Raw genomic sequence first — 25650 nt, forward strand, 5'->3', positions numbered from 1 at the left:
TGGGTTGACATCTTATATTTTAAATTAACATCGGTTCTTATAATTCGACATCAAAGACGGAGAAACACCAACATTATACGTTGTTTTTAGTGGTGGTAAACAATGCAATTAAATAATATTTTTGAACAGTTATGGCTATATTTTATTTCCGCTTGTTTAAATAATAAGGTTTTTATTAATATTATTTTTCATAAGTTTAAAATATTTTGAATTTTATAACGACTTGTGACGCTCTGAATTGGAGTGTTACAAATGTTTATCTTTTTCGAGTGATAGGAATTGCTTGAAGGTTGAAGTGTGCTCTGTGCTGTGGTGGTGAGAGATGCGGTGTAGGAGATGTATAGGAAGAACACTTCTTTGAAGGTGGGTGGGTGGTGCGCCGATAGATTAGGAGAAAGGAGAAAGTGTGAAAATGAAAATAAAAATGGGTGGGTGAAATAAATATAAGGAGAGAGAATATTTTTTTTTATCTTAATCAGAAAGACAGATGAAACATTCATAAAAGTTTTGAAATACAAGAAGAAGAAGAGAACTTGGAACAGAAAGAAAGTCTTTGAATCTAAGTTGTAACTTTTGGTGTTAGATCTTAGTTGGGCTAGGGTTCTTGGCATAAGAGTTTAAACTAGGTGGAATGCTTAGAAAACCAGTTACTAGATCTTTCACATGGTCTATTATCAAACAACGTATTAATTTGGTTATGGAAAAATCCACACGACAAGTAGGTAATGCCAATAACTTTAGGGTGAATGAAGTGTTGTAAAAGACATAAAATCAATCCATAATATTTCTGTTCACATTTTTTTATACGAAGAAATTTAAATGACTAACCAAATATTTTTCTAATAATTTAACTTTCTAAAATTTAAATTATTGAACAATGTTTTAAAATAAGTTTCTTCATGATTTTAACCCTCTTAAATGTAATGAAAAGAATCTGATACTCGTTGTAATGATTAGATTATTTCCACACTGAATCTGCAACTCTATAATAAATTAAATTTACTTGAGTTTAGCGTGAAGGTAAGAGCGAAAACGATTGGTTGAGCAAGACGAGAGTTGAAGTTTCGAACGGAAAAAGGGGAGCCATAAACGAAAATTAAGGGTATATGTCTGTAACGTTTTTTAAAGCCTAGCCTAAACGGTAGGGTGCGTGGTGAGTGACAGTGAGTCACAGCGGTTGGACCGAATGGGTGATAGTCAACTGGACTAGTTTTGAATTTCACATCGTTGGCACCCAATGGGAGGGGTGGACTTTTGGGGCACTACCCCACACGTGATAACTGACCACCCAGTCTCTTCTCTTTCTGTCTTCTTCTTACCTTTTGGATTTCCTTTATTAGTTTACTCACACACCTTGTGCTACATTTTTTTTTTCTTTCTCTTTAATTGTTTTTCTCCGTTACTATTCATTACTGCTACCAACTAATGCAATGACCAAAAATCAATGAGCCTTGCGATCTTAGGGGAACAACTACATGGCAGGGGCTTCGAATTCCAAGATCGAATTCTTGGTGTGGTTGTCGCAAGTCATGGGAGGACTCTGTTCGCGCTCCGCGGCCGACGACCGAGTTTTTGTCAACGCCGATTCTGCTGCTCAGAGTAAACCTGCCGCTGATGACGCCGTAGTTTTCTCAGCCGCGCCTCAGAGGATGGAGAGGAATCTTCCTGAACCTTCTAGAACTAACGGCGGAGCTTCTTCCGCTGTCGATGAAGAGTTCTACGATGGAATCCCGCGCTTCCCTAAGGACTCCTTGCCTCAGAAGCCTAGGTCAAAGGTTAAACAAAACAAACCGTTTCTCTGTTGTGAATAAATTTGTGCTGAACTGGAGTGATGTATAGCGTGTTTGAGTCGTTGTTGATGGTTTAGTCGCATGTAGGGCTGGTAGTTCACAGACGCAAGGAAATAAATTAATGAGGTTAATGAGGACGCGATTGGAATTAGAGAATACTAGTGACTATTTTGGTGACTTGTATAATTCGGAAGTAAGGTTTGTGGTTGGGATTAGGGTTTGTTTTTTGTTAGTAATTATGAGTTTTAGGATTGTATCGTTTATATTGTTTATGGTTGTATTTAAGTACTTGAGGCTTGACAATATGTTTTATGTGCTGGAAAGGGAAATTATTCAAGGGCTTTTGATATCAGTAGGCATTATTTCTGATAAGACAAGGTAGATGAGGTTTTAGGCAAGGGAGCATGTATAAAATCCTTAATTTGCTCCTGCTTAAATTGAATAATACTGAAAAAAAATAAAAATCTACTGAGCTCTTTCTGTTTCAGGTCTCAGAGGTGAGTTCACGCTTGGGCAAAGCTGGTACTACTGGAATTGCTATTGGAATTGAGAAAGCAGTAGAGGTTTTGGATACTCTTGGGAGCAGCATGACAAATTTAAATGCTAGCAGTGGGTTTGTTTCCGGAGCTGCAATTAAGGGGAATGAAATTGCTATCTTGGCTTTTGAGGTTGCAAACACAATCGTCAAAGGTTTTAATCTTCTGGAATCTCTTTCACCTAAAAGTATTAGGCATTTAAAAGAAGAGGTGCTTCTTTCACATCCCGTGCAAGATTTAGTGTCAAAGGATATGGATGAACTTCTTGGGATTGTTGCAGCAGACAAGAGGTAAATATGGATTTTATTTTATTTTTCATTACCTTGACTGTAAAATTAAAATATCAACTGTATATGATTTTGGATTATGTTGTCAGGCAGGAGCTGAAGGTTTTTTCTGATGAGGTGATTCGTTTTGGAAATCGTTCGAAGAATCCTCAATGGCACAACTTAGAGCGTTACTTTGAGAAGTAATATAAATTGTACTCACTCAATTCTATTAGCCTTTCATTCATTTTCAAATAAACATTTGCCTTTCTTGTATTTATTCTAAGCTGTGATTTCATCCTAAATTTTAGGGTTAGCGGAGAATTGAATGCTCAAAGACCCTCAAGAGACGAGGCAGGATCAATAATGAATGAATTGATGACTTTGGTTCAGTTAACAGCCGTGAGTGTATTCTTTGTGTCGCTAAAGAAGATGCTTAATGTTGCTCGAGGACTTATAGTAACTCCTGAAGCTGAAAAGATAAGAAAATAAATAAAAAAGTTCTTGCTAAAAGTATTTATAATTTAAGAACAATTAACTCAAGGGTTAATCAAGTTTATAATTGATTACTCATTAAACCACTCTTTCAATGTCGTTAAGCAGTTTAGTTAGTGATTGTCCCTAAATAGTAAATACTTTATCCTATAATTCTGTTTTGCAATTTCCTGGAAATGTATTATGGGGGATTTTTTTTAAGGATTTTGAACGACTATATCTTCTATGTATTACATTTGTTCAGAGATTTCTTTCTTTCCATCCCTTACTCTGTTTCTTACCCAATACCTTCAATCATGATTTTTACTCAAAGATTTAGAGGAGAATTTGAGTTCATCTGCAATAGCTCTGTAGTACTAGTAACCTGCAGGTACATTTAAAAATTCATTCCGATTCTGATTTCTATTATCACAAATGTAAAGTGGACATTATCTGCCATATTTAGAAAAGACATGTATGTTTTTCTGGATGTATTTTTTTTTAAAGACATTATCTTCCTGAAGTATGCATCTTATTTATTGCACCTTTTGTTGCATTTGCTCATTTTCTCCCATTTTGCAGTCACTTTATCTCCAAGATTTTCTATTATCTTGCCATTGCTGAAACTTTTGCTCCATGCATTTGCTTTTTATTCATTGTAGTCATTCATTTATATGAGTTTCTAAGAAATTGGAAAATCAATTTTCTTTGGCTGCAGGAATTGTACCATGAATTACATGCTTTGGATAGATTTGAACAAGATATTCAGCGCAAGTGTGAGGATGATGATGAAAGAGGTAACTATGGCATGTTACCCTTGAGCTATGAGTACTATGCATTGTTTGGTAGAGGTCATTTACAGTTGAAAATAGGACTGATTTTATTATTCAGAATCATAAAAAATACATTCTCATATCCTTTGTCTGTAACAATCTAATTCTCCTAGAAAGGGAAATAGGGAAACTAGGTAAACAAAATAAAATAGAAGATTATATATCTATTTTCTCTAGTTAGGAAGATTCTAAAGATATCTTCTCTAATTACAACACTCCCCTTCAAGTTGGTAAATGAATGTCAATCATTCCCAACTTGCCTACAAGAGCTTGAAATCTACCCGGAGGAAGCCCTTTTGTAAAAATATCTACTATTTGAAGTTCTGTAGGAACATGAGTTGTAATCACAAAGCCTCTGTCAAGATTATCTATGATGAAATGTCTGTCAATCTCAATGTGTTTGGTTCTGTCATGCTGTATTGGATTATGGGCTATGCTCATGGCAGACTTATTGTCACAGTGTAGTTGCATCGGGTTCTCCACTTTGACTTTAAGATCATCCACAATGATTTTCATCTAGAGTCCTTCACACATTCCTTGAGCAAGAGCTCGAAATTCAGCTTCTGCACTAGAACGAGATACTCTATCTTGCATCTCCATGTTACTAGACTATCCCTAAGAAACACACAATACCCAGAAGTAGATTTTCTGTCAGTAATAGAACATGCATAGTCAGCATCAATATATATCTTCATAGTCAATATGTCTTCCCTTTTGAATAATAGCCCCTTTTCTGGACTTGACTTCAAGTATTGGAGAATTTTGTCAACTACTTGCATGTGTCTCTCTCTTGGATCATGCATAAATTGGTTCACAACACTAACTGCATAAGCAATGTCTGGTCTTGTGTGTGATAGATAAATCAATTTTCCTACCAATCTATGATATTGGGTCTTCCCTTGCAGGAGCACATTCTTCACTTCCAATTCTAAGATTTTGTTCTATAGGAACTGTTGAGGTTCTACATCCCAGTTTTCTTGTTTCTTTGAGGAGATCAAGTACATATTTCCTTTGAGAGATGAAAATTCTGTTCTTGGAGTAGGCAACCTCTATTCCAAGAAAATATTTGAGTTTTTCTAGGTCTTTCATTTCAAATTGAGCTGCCAATTTATCTTTTAATGCCAATTTTTCTGTTTCATCTTCTCTTGCAATACTCATATCATCCACATACACAAGCAATATAGTGAGTTTACTTGTAGAAGAGTGCTTTATGAATAGAGTGTGATCTCCTTGGCTTTTTTTGTATTCCAAGGAAACCATTGCTTTTGTAAATCTTCCAAACCATGCTCTAGGGGATTGCTTAAGCCCATACAATGCTTTCTTCAGGAGGCATACCTTGTTTCTTTCATTTTTCACTTCAAAGCCTGAGGGAATCTCCATAATTGAGGAACATGCTAAACATCCTTCAATACAATAGATGAGTCCAAAATTATATTCCCAGAGCCGCATATAGGTATACCCTGACCATTCGCAACTGTAATAAGTTGTTCTTTATTTCTTTTACCATGAGTCGAAGGACACACTAAAAGGTATCATATGATCAGTTGCACCCGAATCAAGGATCCAAATACCTTTAGACATATGACCAATAGTATTGAGACAAATCTTACCTTTTATGGATAGAGTACATGATCCAGAGGGCTTACTCATTGATTCAACCATTGATTTCAAGTGCTCAAGATCCGTTTTTAATGAAGGCACAAAGGAATATATTTTACTTCAGACATCCCGTAGATCGCAACCAGGAGTCTCCGGTGACCTTTTTCGAGACGACGACGGTGTGTAGGTCACACCAAGAAAAGAGGAGCAAAACTTAAAAGCTCATATCTACTCAAATATAGGCCAAATGAGTCGTCACCAACCTAGGAACAGACTTAGGAGGCTCCGATATCTGTGGCGGCGACGACGAGTGGGTCACATCGAGAAAAAGGAGAACTTAAAACTGAGATCTACTCAAATATAGGCCAAATGGGTCGTCATCGACCCCAGGAACAAACTCGGGAGGCTCCGACAACTCTGTCTGTGGCGACGGCGGCGGGTAGGTCTCGTCGGAGGTGGACGCGTGGACTACACTTCTCTCACGGAGCGACTTCCGGCGTTGTGGTCGCCGGTGTTGGGCGCACCTTTCTGCCCTATCAACAACCCCAACCGGGGACGGCGGCAACGACAGTGGTCAGATAGCGGCGGCGGCGCGATTATGCATCGGAACGGAGCCCCAAGATCGGAGCTCTGACACCAAGTTGAAAATAGGACTGATTTTATTATTTAGAATCATAAAAAATACATTCTCATATCTTGTATTTGTAACAATCTAATTCTCCTAAAAAGGGAAATAGGGAAACTAGGTAAACAAAATAAAATAGAAGATTATATATCTATTTTCTCTAATTACAACATTTACTATTTGTGGGGATTGATTTGTGAGGGATAGTGTGTATTTAGGTGATTTGTGGGGAAAGTTTTGGAAGAAAAAATGCAGTGTGAGATGAGGAGAAAATGATGGATTTGTGTAGATTGTTTGTTGAATTACTAATTTACTCTTATGTCCATCATTTTTCAAAATAATTCTATTTATTGGATTTTTCTATAATATTTTTATAATTATTATTGGAATTTAATAAATAATATTTTTTAAGAAATAATTTATTTTCATTTTCTCAACTAATATTTATTTAACATAAAATGTTTGTATTTTAAAAGTACACCTAAGGGCGTTTTTAACATTAGACTAAAAAATAACCTACCAATCAAATCAATCATATATATCAAGAAACTGTCTACTCAATTCTACTGTCTTTCTATTAAACCAAACCACCTCACTTTTCATTTAATTTCTCTTCAAAGCACTCCAAAATGTCCTCCACTTTCCACACCTCCAACCAAATGAACTGTATATCTGAATCTATTGAAGAGTTTTAGTTTAACATTGGGATGATTTTGGTATGATTATTAGTATTTTCTTCAACATTCAGATGGTGATAAATATGTGGAGTTAACAATGATCATGTAGTTGGTTTTGAGATGTTTAAAAAGATATACGCTAGCATCAACAACAGTTTGATCAATGACTCTGAAATGAATCTAGGTTGAATTCTAGCTATTTATATTCTGCTTTAGCTGTATAGTTCTTTTTCTATGGTTTTGCTATTCTGTTATGAATGTCTTCACCTGCCATTTCGTCTCATTGAAAATCATCCTGTTAAATTGTAGCAGTTTCAATACCTTTACTTTTTTTTTCCACAATCATCCCTTCATATTGTTGTCGACGATGTAATTCTGATTCTGAAGTTTGACCTTTCAGTATATAGAGCAGTATTTGTTTTTGTAGTCTCTGATAGATATACTTTTGAACTTTAGTATATCTCTCGTGTAGGTGATGGCATTGCATTCTTGAGGGCGGAAATTAAAAATCAAAAGAAGCAAGTTAGACAATTAAAGAAAAAATCACTCTGGGCTAGAAGTCTGGAGGAGGTAACATCAGATTGCTTCTCTTCACAATATGTTTTCTTGTCCCTTGGTATCCTCGTCTTGGTTTGTTTTATCCTCATTTAGATTGTCATTGTATCGGATCCATGTGTAATGCCAAATATAACACTTGAACTATGTAAAGAAATAAAGAAGGAAACACCAATAGCGTAGAGATATCATTTTTATTTATAGACGTGGTTTTATCTTGTGCATATCACAAATGCAGAACTGATGAAGGTTGAATATAATCCATAATCTAATGGATTGCAGGTTATGGAGAAGCTTGTAGATATTGTCCATTTTTTGCTTTTGGAGATAAGTAATGTCTTTCGTAATATAGGTTTGTACCCACTAAATGCCATTATATTATGTTTGTTTCATTTGATTTGTAAATGTTGTTCTGAGCCACTTAATGTACAAGTATTAAATATCAGTCTGTCTTCTTATCAAATTGCTGTTGAGATCAGTCATATTTGTAATGTTGTTTATCGATGGGCACCTGCAGATAGCCACAAACCATTAACTGGACACAGAAGCAATCACCAAAGACTGGGCCCTGCAGGCCTTGCTTTGCATTATGCTAATATAGTGCTTCAAATTGATACTATTGTGAGTTAAACTTCATTGTATTTACTTCATCATTCCATCTCTGTTTATTTTATTCCTTAACTTGGATCAGGTCAAAATTAATTGAGTTCTGGAGTTTCTCCTTTTGTTGCGTATTGAATTTCACTTGACTCTTAAAACATTTATCTTTCTGTGTGTATTAATACACACACTAATCTCCCTTTGGCTAAGAATGACGTACCCTATTATATGTAGGATATTTACTATGATTTCTACTGTTCTACTTCTCTGCTACGTCCTTCTATTAACTTAAGATATATGTAATTGGATGCTTGTATCAGAATGCAACTTTTTATCATTAATATATTAGGAGGGAAACTCAACCACGGACTAGTAGTATACTAAGCATTTACTATAAATTTGGCCGTCATTGATATAAGACAATTTAGATAGATAATTCCATGGGATGAAGTTTCTATTACTAATTGCCTCAGATTGTTACACAATCTATGGCCAGGCATTGAAAGTTAATGATCCTAATTGTTAGAATGAGAATTGGATGACCCTCTTAAATTTAAATCTTTGTAACAATTTCTAATGGCGTAATATTTCTATGATACGTGGGTGCTAAGTTGTGATAGTGAACTCAATACCACGAGGTCAATGTCTTAGGTTGATCATGTTTGTGATTTATGTTGAATATAGTAAAACTAGGTATAAGATTAATCTCCTTTATGTAGAAAATACATATAGGGTAATATATTTATAATAATGAGAATCTGGGCTAAGCCCAAATACAAATAAATATGTAAAAATAACATAATTAATATAGGAATTATGTTTTCCTAATTAACAGAAAAACGTAATATATCTAACACTCTCCTTCAAGCTAGTGTATATAGTTTGTATGTACTAAGTTTGTTATAAATATAATCAATTAAGACTTAATGAAAATATCTGCTAACTAATCATTTGAATTGACGAACTGAGTTTTGATGTCTCTAGACACAATCTTCTCTCGAATTAAATGATAATCAATCTCAATGTGTTTGGTCCTTTCATGAAAGAGAAGATTAAAAAACTATATGAAGAGCAACATGATTACCACATATAAGTGTCATTTGAGTGATATCTCCAAATTGTAACTCTCTAAGCAATTGCTTAAGCCACACAAGTTCATAAGTGGCTGATGCCATAGCTCTATATTCAGTTTCTACACTAGGTTTTCCCACAACATGTTGTTTCTTGCCTTTCCAAGAGATCAAGTTACCACCAGTGGAGACACAATACCCAGAAGTAGATCTTCTATCAGAAGGGGATCCTGTCCAATCAACATCTGAATAGTAATAAACTTTTGTATGGTTATTGGAACCATATAACAAACCTTTTCCAAGAGATTTTTTAATGTACTTTAATAATGATCTTCACATGGAGAAGAAATTGGCTTACCACATTGATAGTAAAGGAAATATTAGGACGAGTAACTATAAGGTAATTTAATTTCCCAACCAATCTTCTATATTGCTCAGGATTTGAAATATGCCTCCCTTGATTTTGTAGGAGTTTGGTATTAGGATTCATGGGCGTGTCAACAAATTTTGAATTCACCAACCTAGTTTCCTCTAAAATATCCAATGCATCCTTTCTTTGAGATATAACAATATCATCGTTGGATTGTGCTACCTTAATACCTAAGAAATATCTGAGACTGCCAAGATTGTTGGTCTAAAAATGGTGGCAAATGTGTTGTTTCATCTAGGAGATACCATAATGGTCACTACCTATAACAACAATGTCATCAACATATACTATCAAATAGACACATCCAATACTTGAATGATGGTAAAAGACTGAATGATTTGTCTCACTTCAAGTCATACTAAATTGTTGAACAATGCTACTAAATATTCTCAGATATGTAAAAGGGAACCCAGGACAGAGATTGTTGTATGCGGACAAGGGAAACACTCGAGTTGAAGGATATTGTGATGTAGATTGGGCTGATTGTCCAATTGACAGAAGATCTACCACAAGATATTGTGTTTTACTTGGAGGGAACCTTGTATCTTGGAAAAGTAAGAAACAGAGTATTGTTGCTCGATCTAGTGTTGAAGCTGAGTATCGATCTATGGCTCTAACTACATGTGAGCTTGTGTGGATTAGACAACTCCTTCAAGAGTTGAAATTTTGTGAAAATGAGCAGATGAAGTTGTACTGTGACAATCAAGCCGCCCTTCACATTGCTTCCAACCCAGTGTTTCATGAAAGAACAAACACATAGAGATTTATTGTCATTTTATTGAAGAGAAGTTGCTGTCAAAGGATCTTGTTACTGAGTTTGTCAACTCTAATAAACAACTCAAAGACATTTTGACCAAATCTCTAAGGGGGCCTATAATTCAATTTATACGTTCCAAGCTTGGTGCATATGATCTATATGCTCTAGCTTGAGGGGAGTGTTGAAATATAATGTCTTTATTATTATTAATATTTATGTTAGGGGCTTCCCACCCTTTTACTTTTTAGAACTACTGTCTCCAATAAATACAGTAGTAAGTTGTATCAGATTTATTAAGTGAAAAGATAAGACTTTTCAGCTTCTCTAACTCTTCAAGTAGTACATGGTAAATAGGGTAACCCTAGACATAATATAATTATGTTAAATAGGGTAACCCTTGACCCAATATAATATGATAAATATGGTAAATATCCTAACAAATTCTTTATAAACCTCCTATAGTAGCTGGTGAGGCTCAGGCAGCCCTTTTGAGCTTTTATTGATCTAGGAATTGGCCATTCCAGAACTACATCGATTTATTCTAGAACAATATCCTAACAAGTATTTGATTTGTCTTTGCCCAAACTCACACTTCTTTCTGTTGGCAAAAAATTGTTGTTGCCATAATGTGTGCATCACTTGCTAGAGGTGTTCTCGATGCTCCTCCCATGACTTATATGTATGTCTTAAAAAAAAACCAAGACACTTCCTTAGATTAAAAATGTGTTCATAACACATTGAAATGTGGCAGATGCATTTGCTAGGCCAAAAGGCATGACCAAGAACTCATAGTGTCCTTGGTGAGTGCAAAATGCTGTTTTGTGGATGTCTTCTTCCTTCATCCCTATTTGATGGTATTCTGCCCGTAGATCCACCTTTGAAAAAAAACTGGCCTCTTGAAATTCATCCAACAATTCTTCAATAACCGGAATAGGGAACTTCTCTGGGATGGTGGCCTTGTTCAAAGTTCTGTAGTCTATGTAGAACCTCCAGCTGTTATCTTTTTTCTTTACGAAGATCACTGGGATAGAGTAGGAGCTGTTGTTGGGTCTAATTATACTCGTACCTAGCATCTCATCTACCTGTTATTCTAATTTCGATTTCAAGAGGTGAGGATATCCATAAGGCCTCTCGTTGGTAGTGTCCACTCCGGCTTTAATAGGGATCCTATGATCCTGGTCTCTTCTGGGTGGTAGTTCTGCATGTTCCCTGAAAATCTCCTCATACTTCCCTAAAATCTTCTCCAGTTCTGTGGACTGTGTTGGTGTTAATTGATCCACCCTTCCCTCTTTTTCTTCCAACTCTATTTTTTCTAGACTCCAAACTAAGGTCACAGCCTCAACTTCTGTTTCCTTTAATAAAGCCTCCGGAGTCACCATTTTCCTGGCCAAAGTAGGATCCCCTCTAATCATCACCCCCCTTTCTCCTTGGGCAAAACTCATAGTTAATTTTCTCCAACTGATCTTGACTTCCCCTAATGAGGCCAGCCATGATACTCCCAATATCAGATCCACTTCTCCAAGTTCAAACAGATAAAATTTCTCCTTCACCTATACTCCTTCCAGGGCCACCAAAATGTCATGGCAACATCCACTAGTAGTCTTCTTGTGGCCATCCCCCAAGCATACTTTGTAGGATGGGGTTTCTTCCACCTCCAGGCCTAATTCAACCACCAATTTTGCTGAAATAAAATTGTGGCTGGTGCCACTATCAATTAACACCAACACCCTTATTTCTTTCACCCATCCCTGTAATTTCATAGTGTTTGTCTGAGTCAGTCCTCCTACCGAGAAGGCTGACAGCTCTATACACTCCTGCCCCATTTCCCCCTCCTTCTCACCTTCACCTTCTTCCTCATCTCCGGCCATAATCAAAATCCTGATACTCCTTTCAGGGCACCTATGGCCTGGACTATAGGGACCTCCATAGTGAAAACACCTTTCCTCTTCTCTCGTTTTGATGTATTCTGGATAAGGCAGGTTCCGTATCCCTCTGCTACAGTTATCCCTTGTCATATCCCTGCCACTCTTGGATATTCCCGCAGTACTGGCCCCCTCTTTCCTTGCTGTACTCATCTCACTGGTGTTACCCTGTCCACTCTTGGTCCTTTTGTATGTCTCAGTTCTGGAAACACTCCCAAAAATCCCCTGATATCGCTCTGTAGATTGATTTCCCCTTGTGACCACCCCCTTGTCCAGTCTAGGATCTGCTGTAACCTCCTCTACATCCCTGGCTATCTCCATAGCCCTTAGTAGTCCTCTGTGGTTGTGGGGTCTAATTTGGCTCCTGATATTCCCCTGCAGTCCTACAAAGAAGTACCCCAGCAGCTGCTCCTCTGCCAATTCAGTGGCTTGTGCCACTAGCCTCTCAAATTCTTGAATATAATCTTCCACAGACCCATTCTACCTTATTGCAGCCAGTTTCTCAAACACTGTGCACCTATCTTTACCACCAAACCTCCAGATTAATGCCTCTTTCAGCTCCTCCCAAGAAGGGTTCTTTTTCCAGAATCGGAACCTGTGGCTGGCCCCTCCCTCCATGCTGATGAAGGCCAGTCTTAGTCTTTCCTTTGCTGAAACATTCTGGATCTCAAAAAACTTCTCTGCTCTAGACAACCATCCCACCGGATCCAGCCCTTCAAATGTAGACAAATCCACTCTCTTCATCCAGCCTTTCTGCGTTTCTCCCCTTTCTTCAAATTTCTCATCCTTCTCCCCATTCACAGACCCTTGGCTGTCCTCCGAACTTCTGTCAGGTTTCTTGGAGTTTTTCCTTAGAACTCCCATCATTTCTTTGAGTTCTTGCTGCCTGTCTCTTCACTCCTCGATAGCCCTCCCATGTTCGCTGACCAACCTTTCAATTGTGCTGTTTCTTCCCTCCATCACTACCCCTTTCTGACATCTGGCAGGTCAGACCATTGTTAGGTTTCTTGAGAGCAAGAAACCTTGGACAGTATTCTGGTTTAACTCCAGAAAAGCGAAACACAACAAAGAACAATGGTTTCTTTATTTTAGAAAAACACAACAATGTACAACTCTTTCGAGGAAGCCTGTCTTCCTCCCTCACAGGATGCACAGATCCTGACGCAAGTACAAAACAATACAAATGTGTCCCTTGACAGACACTTATTCCCCCTTATATAGCTAACTCCTAAAACAACCTCCTAAAGCAACTGTCTAACCAACTGTCTAACCCTATCAGAATCTGTTTGATGCAGAGAGTATGCTCACAACTAACAGATTAGAGAGTTGGGCATCTTTATATATTATTTCATGACTCTTATGCTTTGATTTATTTGTGCTTTTATGCTTGACTATATGATAATTGGTATATGATTTCTTCTCTATGGAATAAGTTTAATCATAATGGGTTGGTTCCACTTGACCATATTGAGGTAAAAACACTGGATTGGGTTGGGTTGGTTTCAAAATTGGATTAATTGGAAGTAATTGGGTTTCGTTTGGAAACTTCACACCTGAGCTGACCTAATCATAGCAAAATATACAATATTTATTATGTAATTACCCTTGATCTTCAACCCTATTTGTTTATTGTTTTTCTATATTTACTTGGAATAGATATCTATATCCTTTTTATTTTTTGTTTTCCCCCTTTTGTGCTTTTTCCTTCCATTTTCTTTACAATATCTATCTGTTACAACCTGGTTGTGTTTGGGTTGGGTTGAGCCACTCACCACTTAACCAAACCATTTTCATTTGGTTTGGCATCAAGATTCTCCCCCAAACCTAACTCAACCCAACCTATGTTTGCTCTTAACTCCTGATTGCCGTTGTCCTTTCCTGGATTGATAAGGTGTACATACATATATTTATTCACGGATGATCAAATTTATGTCTAACGAAGTTAATACATTGATTAATATTGTGTTTGGTCTGGTGCTGCTGTTGGCACTTTCAGGTGGCTAGATCCTCTGTGCCTGCAAATACAAAGGATTCATTATATCAAAGCTTGCCTCCTAATATAAAATTAGCTCTACGCTCCAAATTACCATCTCTTCGCGTTGTAGAAGAGGTATGATTGCCTGTTGCTACTTTCTATTTTTACCACTTTGTTAAAAGAATCATATAAAGAAATAAGTTGATAGTTTAGAAGAAACAAAAAAAATTCAGGTTGAAACATACTCTGCCTCAAGCCCACAACATATAAACTATATCATTGTAAATCAATTACTCAGTTAGTCTTCTATTTGACTTTCCTTAGTCATCCGTCTTACCTTCACACTCAATCCTCATTTAATGCCCTTAATTTTGTTAGCCAATTCTTGCTTTAACTGTAAGATGTGCCTTATGCTCTCCTAGACTGCTAATTCACTGAATAACATCTTGAATTTAGTTGTTGTCACCCCTAAGCGGCTGTCTCAGAAAAGGGCAACTTGTGTGGGGGTGCAACTAGAAAGACTTGGTTAAGCACTATAGGGTGGAGCCATTGAGAGGTGATTGAAATCCTATATCAATTAGAGATAAGTCTTGAGTAGTACATGGAGGATACCGGACAATATTCACCTTACAAGTTGATTTTTGTGAAATTGAGTTAAGTATTGGTTCTACAATGTGTTCAATTACAAGAAATATAGATATAGGGAATTGAAACTAGGTGTTTCTAAGCAAACATGAGTGCTTTTCTTTTATAGAGAAACAAAATCAATACAATATATAGAGGAGATGAATAATAAATGTATGATGTGAGAATGAATAAAAATGGTTCTAATAATGTATATATAATCTAGTTATTCCTGATTGTAAAGGATTTGCACCTTATTTATATACTTGTAACATTCCCCCTTAAACTGGACCATATAAGTTGTATGTGCTTTGTTTGGGGAATGTCAGCCAACTATTCGCTGGAGTTGACAAATTTAGTGATGCCTCCAGAGTCCAACTTTTCTCTTATGAAATGACAATTTATCTCAATATGTTTGCTCTTTTAGAGACAATGCTACCTAATTGTCAAATGTAAGGTGTATTTGAGAATTTTCTTCAAATTTAAGCTTTTTGAGCAGTTGCACTGTGCGCTGCCAAGGTTTTGTTACTAGTAGATTGGCAAGTTTCACCATTTGATAAAGCTTTCGTATGTTGTTGGAGTCATGCAAGATTAGTTATCTGGTAATATAGGAGTGTTAAGGCTCAACAATAGATGTATGGGAAATATTGAATGAACTAAGGGGTTTCCCATGCAGCCTCCAACCGATACAAATGATATCTCTAATGCGGTTTCAGGGTTTGCATTTTGGATAATTTTTAGAATTACCTACTGTGATGCAAATGCAATATTTTCCTGTGTAGACAAAGTATTTGTCTCCATGTTTATTTTTGGAGGGGTACAGAGGAACCAGAGATGACAAGAAAATTTATACTCATTGATATCCACGAGTAAAATCTGTATTAAATACTAAATGGATATCCGTGGGTATTTGAATATTTTAATTATTTTTTTTTGTTGATGAGATTGGTACGGGTATCATGGTATTTAACTTGAGGATACTAGTTCCTTGCTAATCATTGATAGTGAATTTTATTATGTATTTTTTGTTAAATTAATTGATCAAAATAAAATTATTAACCATTGAAGAATTGTTTAGATTTTTATTTGATATATTTATATTTTTTTTATTTAGATCCATGAAATTGATTTTTTTTTTTAAAAAACAATTTTCTTAAAACTTGTACTTAGTCGTGCAACTCTTTCAAATTTGTCTTTATAGAAAGACTAAATTTATTTGTATTATTTGTTATTGTGCAATTTATTCAAATTGTATTTTAAAATGATTTTTTTTTGAGTTTATATTTTAAAGAATTGCTTTTAAATAATTTTATTTAAAATAAATAGATATTTGTGGGTATATATTCGTTGACACCTGGGGAGTAAAATAGTTTCCCACGCAATCTTTCCAATACTTTACCATTCCATATTTTCTGATGTAGACAAGTATGTGTCTCCATGTTTATTTTTGGTGGGGTAACTCCTGTATTGGATAAGAAATGGATATTATATAAAAATGAGTTCAAATATTTTGATCCGTTTCGGAAAGGTATGGATATCATGGCCGCTCTTTGCTAATTATTAAAGCATTTTCTAAAACATAAAGTAATCAAAATAAAGTTATTAACTATTGAAGAATTGTTTAGATTTTTATTTTCTATATTTATATTTTTTATTTTAGACGTATCAAATTGAAGTTGTTATTAAAAAAACTTAATTTTTTAAAACTTACTCATTTAAATTTGTTCTTTTGAAAAGACTAAATTTATTTACATTAATTTTTTATTGTGCAATTTTATTTAAATTGTACTTTAGAATTATTATTTTTATCTGAGTTTATTATATTTTAAATTTTTTGCACCCGGACACCCGGGGAGTAACACAAATTCACAGGTAATCTTTGGCCAATACCTGATGAGTAGCATGCAATATTTTCCCGTGTAGACTAAGTATGAGTCTCCATGTTTATTTTTGGAGGGGTATGGAGGAACTAGGGATGACAAGAAAATTTTGTACCCTCGATATATGTGAGTAAACCTGTATTGGATGCTAAATGGATATGTTGGAGTAGTGAGTTCGGATATTTTAAAGTTTGGATGCTAAATGGAGTGTCGTAGCGTGGAGACAATGAGACGTCAACACATACGAAGATAAATCCCACCTCAATTAGAGATTAGGTCTGAATGGTACGTTTAAAGTTTGGACAATCGTCTCATCTTATTGGTTGATTTTCTTGAGTTGAGTTACACCAGAAGTCAATACTAACAAACATATAGAATGGCAAGGAAAATGATCTACAACTTTTGTGAATAAATTTTCTTTTGCTTTCAGCTTTCCACTTTCAACCAAAGATTGATGTCAACTTAACTTTTTCTTTATTTGCTAGCTCTTCATAATGTCTGATTCTTGCAGTTAACTGTAGCCGATATCACTGATGAGATGGAGAAAACATTACAATGGTTGGCCCCCATGGCCACTAACACATCTAAGTAAGATATCTAGCATTTTGTCCCCTGGCTCCTTATTATCCATGCGTTTTTTATCCTCAGTTTATTTACCTCATACACAAGCTAACTCAAGTCCTTTTTGGCCTTTTCTTTTGGTTGTTTTAAAATTGGTTCAGAGCCCATCATGGCTTTGGTTGGGTAGGGGAGTGGGCAAATACAGGGTAAGTTTTTTGAATTAGAAATTTGTCCGTTTTTCCTTTTTTTGTATTGTCTGTGTTTTTAATCCTTTCCTATTTTCATACTTGCTTTGTTATTGAAGCTCTGATGAGATAAACAGGAAGTCTGGTGCAATTCGAGTTGAGACATTCCACCATGCAGATAAAGACAAAGTGGAACATTATATTCTTGAACTTCTTGTATGGCTTCATCGTTTGGTCATCAGGAGTAAGGCAGGAAGTGATACTGGTAAAGTAAGGCCTGCCACCAAGTACCCTGTTGGCGTTGCTTTGCAAAAGACAAATGAACAGTCTACAAATGCAGTATTATCATTGTTGACACTGGACGAGCAAAACATGCTGCAGGATGAAAATATGAAGAAACCTGTTAGACGAATCAGTAAAAGCTTGGATTTTGGCAGTGTGAGTATTAGGTTCAGGGAGAACTACAGATTGACCAAGAGTAGAAGTTATTCATCAAGTAAAAGCAAGGAGATATGTTTCAATAGGATTTTGTCTAAGCTTCCAGTGATTGATTTTGATATTGACAAAGAAAGAGCACTGAACGTGATTGACAGACTGATGTGATAAGGTAATTGCAAGCTTTCTTGACTGCCTTTAAAATCAATTGAAAGGAGCAATAGTCTTATAGACATGCAACATTCTTGCTGTTGAATGCCATATTTTTGCGGAACCTTTGGTACTTTGGATTCGTTTGGGGGAAGTTACATGTGATGTAGATATCTTTATATGGCACCAAGAAGGTAACTGTTGAGACGTTAGGCATTCATGCTTGAATGAATATGACTGTAAAGCCCACTTAGTGTAGGAGCGGAGTGGACTAGTTCATTCTTGAGTGTATATATTATGGTGTAGCCTGGATACACTGCCCATCCTTTTTCACGTTTGTCTTTTTCTTTTTTTGGTTTGGCTGTCCAATGTAGAATATTTTATTAGCTGAGTTTCATCATCTCAGTTTTTATATTTATTTTATTTATTTTAATTAATTTCCATCTATATATATATATATATATATATATATATATATATATATATATATATATATCTAAATAGAACATGACAAATTTCTTATGAAATTGCATCTAGCTTTTGTACTAATAAGTGGGTTTAATTAAATTATATCTAAATTGATAGCTAACATCGTGCTTTGAAGATGATTTTTTACATTTCTAATAGCAAAAGCAAATTTTTAAAAATCGCATCCAAAAAAACAAAATTACGTTTTAAAAGAGATAGAACATTTGTTGTCCGTTTTCGGCTGGGAGAGCATATGCTAATTGGAATTGATGGATGATCATCACCATATTTGGTGATGAGGCGGTTTTGACCTTATAATTTGTTCTGGTTGAAGAGCATAGTGGAAGTTATGATACCATAGGAAGAAAATAATGTGTTTTTAGTTATTTATTGTGTTAGAATATTTATCTTATTTTATCATCATTATATTGTGTCAAGGGTTATTCTATTTATTATGATTATATTGTGTTAAGGGTTACCCTATTTATCATGATTATATTGTGTCAAGGGTTACTCTATTTATTATGATTGTATTGTGTCTAGGGTTACCTATTTATCATGTATTCTTGTATCAATTTATTCTTATAAATAGAAGATTATGAGAAGATCAATCAAGTTTTTTAGAATTATTTTACAGTTTAATTCTCAAATTGGTATCAGGGTGGGTCAATCTTGCTATGGTTTCTGTCCAGTGTCAAAGTCTATTGTCGTTGTCCTCCGACAACCACCATCGTCGTTGTTGGCCGCCATCGCCGACCGTCGACCAACACCATCGGCCACCGTTTGCAGCCAGCCGCTGCAAGCCACTGTCATAGTTTCGTCCGTCTAAACCCTTAGGGTTTTCTTGTTACGATTCGTCTTCTTCAGATATGGCGTCTAGCAATACTCTTTCCTTCTCCGGAAGTCCATCAATCACTTTCGAGAAGCTAAATGGAAAAAATTATCTATCATGGTCTGCTGCTATTGAAATGTGGTTCCTTGGCCAAGGACATTATGACCACCTTGAGCGAGATGGAAGCCATGTTTTGAGAGTATGACATACACACTAAGATGACGTTATATCGGTTAGCAATTACATAACCAATGTCTGGTAATGTCATCCACTTTCTCCTGTTACCCTGTTATGAATAAAACAATTTGTTAGGAAAAACAAATGTAATAAATAAAATACATAAAACAAGAAACACTTACCGTCGACTATGACTGCACCAACAAAGAGTTTGTCAGTTCTTTTAGTCTATTATAGTCTCTTACTAGGCTTGTGTATTCATCACGCCATTCACTAAGTTCTTTGTACAAATCATTTCTGATAACGGGCCATGAATCTTCTCCGAGTCCCAACAACGCAGCAATACATCTATATCCATAATGACCATCAGCCACAACATCAACAACGTCCACAATGAAGGGGTGAGTAGTAGAATGAAACTCGTTTATCATTGGAACTCTCCTTTTCTTCAGTGCATTTGGCTTTGGTTGTAATTTATTTCTCACAGATGAAGATTCTATGGTTGAATGAAAGACATCCACATGCTCAAAATATGATGGATCTTGCGTAGTAGACCTTTCTCTTCGTTGAACTTTACTTTTTTGTGTACCCTTTGTCTTGACTTTATGTAATGGAGGGACCATTGATATCAATGTAGGACAAACAATGTCAACTAACTTTTGCTTGATGGTGACTTTACGGCCAATGTCAACCTCATTGAATTGTTCTTCTACTTGTTTCAACTCATCGTTTCACTCATCTTTAATGGATAACTAGGGCTCGGTTTCATTTAATTCAACATTTGAGAAATGTAATATTCGCCATATGATATGAAATTCACCTACAGGGATCATCCTAGGATCATACCATGCTAATTCACATGCACATGGGACACCAAATGTACGCCTCAATACGCATCCACACTTTGATGAGTCCAATCCTATCTACTGCACTCTTTCCAATTCCTCAACAATGAGATCCAATGCATATCGAGAGACACGCCCAATAAGTTTTCTATATCTGTATCCTTTAAAATGGCCACTTGTGAGCAACAAACTTCTTTCAAATGACGCCTTAATCTTGTGTTGTAGGATAATGACGTCATGAATATTATCCCAACAAGAACACAAATCATCCATACTATTGCCCAGAACTTTCTTCAGACTCCAATGAGCAGATTCAACCCTGAAATAAAAGAAAAATCATCAACAAGTGCAAATAAATATTTGTCTACAAAACAAATAAATAAAATAACATTACAACATACCTATTTGTGGTTGTGTTCCCTAAATGCATTACTCTGTTCGTCCAAAACTTTAGAAAGTAAGTACTATACGGAATAATCCAAGTCTGATTCACATATTCAAACCACAAAGGCCATAACTTGCTCGCGTATTGAAGATCATTCACATACTCAGCAAACAAGCTCTCATCAGCACAATCCATCACATTTTCCCATGCATCTATCAACGCATCCCAAGCCTTAGTAGAATGAACTAACATTTTGCATTTAGCTTTAACATTTTTAAGGATGTGGAACCGACATAACATATGACTTAGGGAATACATTTGCAATGGCATTCATCGAAATGTCAGATGTTTATGGTTGTGACTGTATTGTGATTTCATGAGGACATGAAATAATTCAAGTTTGGGGGAGTTAATAAGTATGAAAAATACATGTTTTCAGACTTATTAATTAACTCAAAGTTTGTATTTATTCATGAAATAATGTGTGTTCCTCATTGAAAAGTTGTAATTAGAAGTAGAAAAGTGTGTAGTAAATTGTACAAGAATTTATACATCAAAGTGGAGTGCTATCAGATGTTTCTCGCTAAGCCAACATTAAATCGCTCAGCTAAATAGAGTTTTATTTGCTTAGCGCACCAGCACAACTCGCTGAGCAAATAAAGGACAATTAAAGATATGCTGCAGTTGAATATTCGCTTAGCGCATAAAGAGTCGTGCGCTTAGCGAATTGGTTATTTTTTCAATTAGCTTTTAAAGTGGGAAATAGACAGAAAGAACATCAGACAAAAGTTTCGAACAAAGGAAAGAAACAAAAACATCTCAGGAACTTTGGGAGACTACTTCAAGGCATCAAGACACCATTGTTGCAAAGGATTGCTTCAAATGTGTACGTTTTAGATGTCTAGGAGTAGTTAAATTTTTCTTTCGTTGGAATTGGATGTAATGAACTCACTCTAATGTAATTTTCTTGTTCAATATATCATTGTTTGTTCATATGCTCTTTCTTGAATTTAATAACATTGTATGAAAATATAATGTTATTTTAATGTCTTTGATTACTGGAAAGTAACTTTGAACATGAACATAGATAAAACACCTAAGTGATTTGGGATCTAGGGATAGACTCAATAACTTGGTCATTCCTAACATCAGACTTAATGTAAATTGTATGTTAAATTGACTAAGGGATTAGCATTTTGATATATTAATTTAGAACTGGTTTCTAAGGCATTAGGACTAGTATGCCTTGATGTGAATGTTTGAATGAAATAATGAAATATTGAACAGAGTTTTATATTCATATGATTCATGAAACCCAATTCCAACGAAGTTTCTTTTAAATATAAATTCCTTGCACACCAACTGTGTGATAAAATAGCAAAAAGAGTTTCTTGTGTTGTTTTGTGTATTTTGATGTCTAATTGAGTTATAAAAGGAGGAATTGTTATGTGTTGCACAAGTTCTTTGGGAGAACGATACTCTGAACTTACTCTATATTACTTGGAACGATTTGATATACTTGCCAAAAAGTTAACAAGTTTTTGGCGCCATTGTCGGGGACTTGTGTTCCAACACAAGGCAATTTGGGCATTTATGACTCTTTTAGACTTTGTTGTGAATTTTCTTTTTTAATGTTGTTGTGTATGCAGTTGTAACAAGAGGGATCTGAGTGTTCTAACTTTAGAAAACATGGAAAGTGGAATTCTTTGTCAATTGTATGTCTTTTTTGTTTGAATTTCTTTTATGCAGTTTGCCTACAGATGTTTCTAGTTGTTGGAAGATCTTAGGGATGAGATTTCAACAACTGAAAGAGAGTACTAAGTGATCTTGCAACAAGAGGGATCTGAGTGAGGTTATTTAGGAAATTCATTTCAATCATTTTGCATATTGGAATTGTTGTTTGGTTGGTGTGCTCACATTCTGCAATTTTGTTTCTTCTTTTCCTTATTTCTTTGTTTGTTTGTTTTTTTATTTTTCTATTTCACTTCTTTATATGTTACTTTTAATTTTATTAAGTTTTAGTTTTTGTAAGAAATTGTTGAAGTTTCTGTGTTGGTAAGTTCTGTGTTTCATTGTTAAGTGTAATGTATGTTCAATATTGCAATATTTGTTAAGCATATATATATATATGGTGCGTTAAGTGAATATATTTGTGAGTTTGCAATTAGATGAGTGAATTAATGACGAAGAGAATTTATTCGCTTAGCGAATTTGTGAGTTGAGCGAATGTAAAAAAAAATTATAATTTTATTTGCTCAGCGCACAACTTTGGTACGCTCAGTGAATAAACACAAATTTAAAACAAAAAAAAATTATAATTTTATTCGCTCAGCGCACAACTTTGGTGCGCTCAGCCAATAAACACAAATATATAAAAAAAACTTTAATTTTATTCGCTTAGCGAATAAACACAAATTAAAAAAAATCTGTAATTTTATTTGCTGCGCTAAGCGAATAAACGCAAAAAAAAAATTTAATTTTATTCGCTTAGCGCATAGTTCCGGTGCGCTCAGTGAATAAACACAAATATGAAAAAAAAAATATTCGCTTAACGAGCGGTTCACTCTGCGAATTTCTCATTGCAACTTTGGTTCTGTTTGTCACCTTATTCGCTCAGCGAGCTGTTCGCTCAGCGAGTAATTCGCTGCAGTTTTTTGATTTTGTGCATTTCTCACCATATGTTCAATGTTCTTTTGTGCTTAACTAATATTATGCAGATAACTTCTCCTAAGACCACTAGAGGGTCTTCTTCAAGAGTACAACGTGTTGAGGCATAGGAAGAAAACCTTGTTTTAAACTATGATTAGCATAGATTCTCCTTTGAGTTTGCGCATCTCCCATGGCTTGAGGGCAGACCAGACTTCAGGTGGGGGAGTGCAAGTGCCTTATATGCAGATGATATGATTATGCAGGTGCAGATGGAGTTATCTTCAATGTTTAGTTATGTTATTTATGTTTTGTAATATGTTTTGAACTATGTGTTAGTTGTAAAGACATGTGACTTTTTTATTTAATGGTTACGCATTGTCTTGATTAAGTTGATGTGATTCTTGAAAATGATAACACATATGACTGTGATTGCAATGTGCTTCATATATTTTTATCCGTGTGTGAGTATGAACTATGACTAGATTTATTGAGTGTTGAGAGCATGTGTTGAGGGTGAGAAATATGATGAGTTATCTATATATGGAGTTGACTTTTGCATGATTGTGATTCTACATACATACGCACCTGTGTGGTTAAGGATTAGAGAGGCATTGTTTGATATTGATTATACAGTTACTTGGCCAAACAGCCAACCTTAACACATCATGATACATTTGTGAACCCTTTTGAGCCTTAAAAATTTTTTTCCTTCCACCTTGAGCCTATTATATGATATCCTACCTTACACCCTAGAAGAGAACATGTATTATGCTTTTAAAGAGGGTAAGGTTGAATTCAAGTTTGGGGGAAGAAAAATTGTTCAATAAAAAAAATTGATCAAAAGGGTGCTTGAATTGAAAAAGAAGGTTGAATTGTGAAAGAATATGGTATGGAATGAGTGATATATATTGGGATTTGATGACTGAATTGAGAATTGAAGCATGTACTTGTGTTCTCTTCTTAAGAGGTGACTTTGAATCTAGGAAAAACCATGATTCTTTTTCTAGCCAAGCCAAGCTTTAACCTGAAAAGACCTTTTGACTTAACCAATGATGTGTGAAGTATGTGAATTAGATGAGGTGCAAAAGCTGATGAAGTTCTATGACAAATCTACTCTCATGTGAGGACAAACACTTAATTGGTGAGGATGTTAAATTTTGATCTGGTTGTTCATATTATATGCACAGGTGAACTTTTGGGTGATGAATGCACCATGTCATATTTGTTTGAAATCTTTAGAAATGCATGTGACTTTTTCTGATGTGCAAGGTCATTTTATCAATAATTCAAGTTTGGGGAAGTTAATAAGTATGAAAAATACATGTTTTCAGACTTATTAATTAACTCAAAATGTGTTCCTCATTGGAAAGTTGTAATTAGAAGTAGGAAAGTGTGTAGTAAGTTGTACATGAATTTATACATCAAAGTGGAGTGCTATCAGATGTTTCTCGCTAAGCCAACATTAAATCGCTCAGCTAAATAGAGTTTTATTCGCTTAGCACACCAGCACAACTCGTTGAGCGAATAAAGGACAATTAAAGATATGCTATAGTTGAATATTCGCTTAGCGCATAAAGAGTTGTGCGCTTAGCGAATTAGTTATTTTTTCAATTAGCTTTTAAAGTGGGAAATAGACAGAAAGAACGTCAGACAAAAGTTCCGGACAAAGGATAGAAACGAAAACATCTCAAGAACTTCCGGAGACTACTTCAAGTAATATAAAAGCACCATTGTTGTAAGGGATTGCTTCAAATATGTACGTTCTAGATGTCTAGGAGTAGTTAAATTTTTCTTTCGTTGGAATTGGATGTAATGAACTCACTCTGATGTAATTTTCCTGTTCAATATATCGTTGTTCGTTCATATGCTCTTTCTTGAATTTAATAACATTGTATGAAAATATAATGTTATTTGAATGTCATTACTGGAAGGTAAATTTGAACATGAACATAGATACTAAGTGATTTGGGATCTAGGGATAGACTCAATAACTTGGTCATTCTTAACATCAGACTTAATGCAAATTGTATGTTAAATTGACTAAGGGATTAACATTTTGATATATTAATTTAGAACTAGTTGCTAAAGGATTAGGACTAGTATGCCTTGATGTGAATGTTTGAATGAAATAATGAAATATTGAACAGAGTTTTATATTCATATGATTCATGAAACCCAATTCCAACGAAGTTTCTTTTAAATATAAATTCCTTGCACACCAATTGTTTGATAAAATACCAAAAAGAGTTTCTTGTGGTATTTTGTGCATTTTGATGTCTAATTGAGTTATAAAAGGAAGAATTCTCATGTGTTGCACAAGTCGTTTGGGAGAACGATACTCTGACCTTAC

General features: G+C 35.2%; 1 protein-coding gene across 1 annotated transcript; it reads left to right on the forward strand.

Moving 5' to 3' along the window:
- The first annotated feature begins 1074 nt into the window (after nucleotides 1-1074).
- On the forward strand, nucleotides 1075-18377 carry LOC108331711 (protein PSK SIMULATOR 1). Its single transcript, XM_017566591.2, has 12 exons — nucleotides 1075-1775; nucleotides 2279-2616; nucleotides 2703-2795; nucleotides 2904-2994; nucleotides 3785-3863; nucleotides 7273-7370; nucleotides 7638-7707; nucleotides 7873-7976; nucleotides 14131-14244; nucleotides 17125-17201; nucleotides 17336-17380; nucleotides 17479-18377. The coding sequence occupies exons 1-12, from the start codon at nucleotides 1476-1478 to the stop codon at nucleotides 17960-17962; spliced, it is 1893 nt and encodes a 630-aa protein (XP_017422080.1). The 5' UTR covers nucleotides 1075-1475; the 3' UTR covers nucleotides 17963-18377.
- Nucleotides 18378-25650: the final 7273 nt, after the last annotated feature.

Source organism: Vigna angularis, chromosome 4 (genome assembly GCF_016808095.1).
Source record: "Vigna angularis cultivar LongXiaoDou No.4 chromosome 4, ASM1680809v1, whole genome shotgun sequence".
Taxonomy (NCBI): Eukaryota; Viridiplantae; Streptophyta; class Magnoliopsida; order Fabales; family Fabaceae; genus Vigna; species Vigna angularis.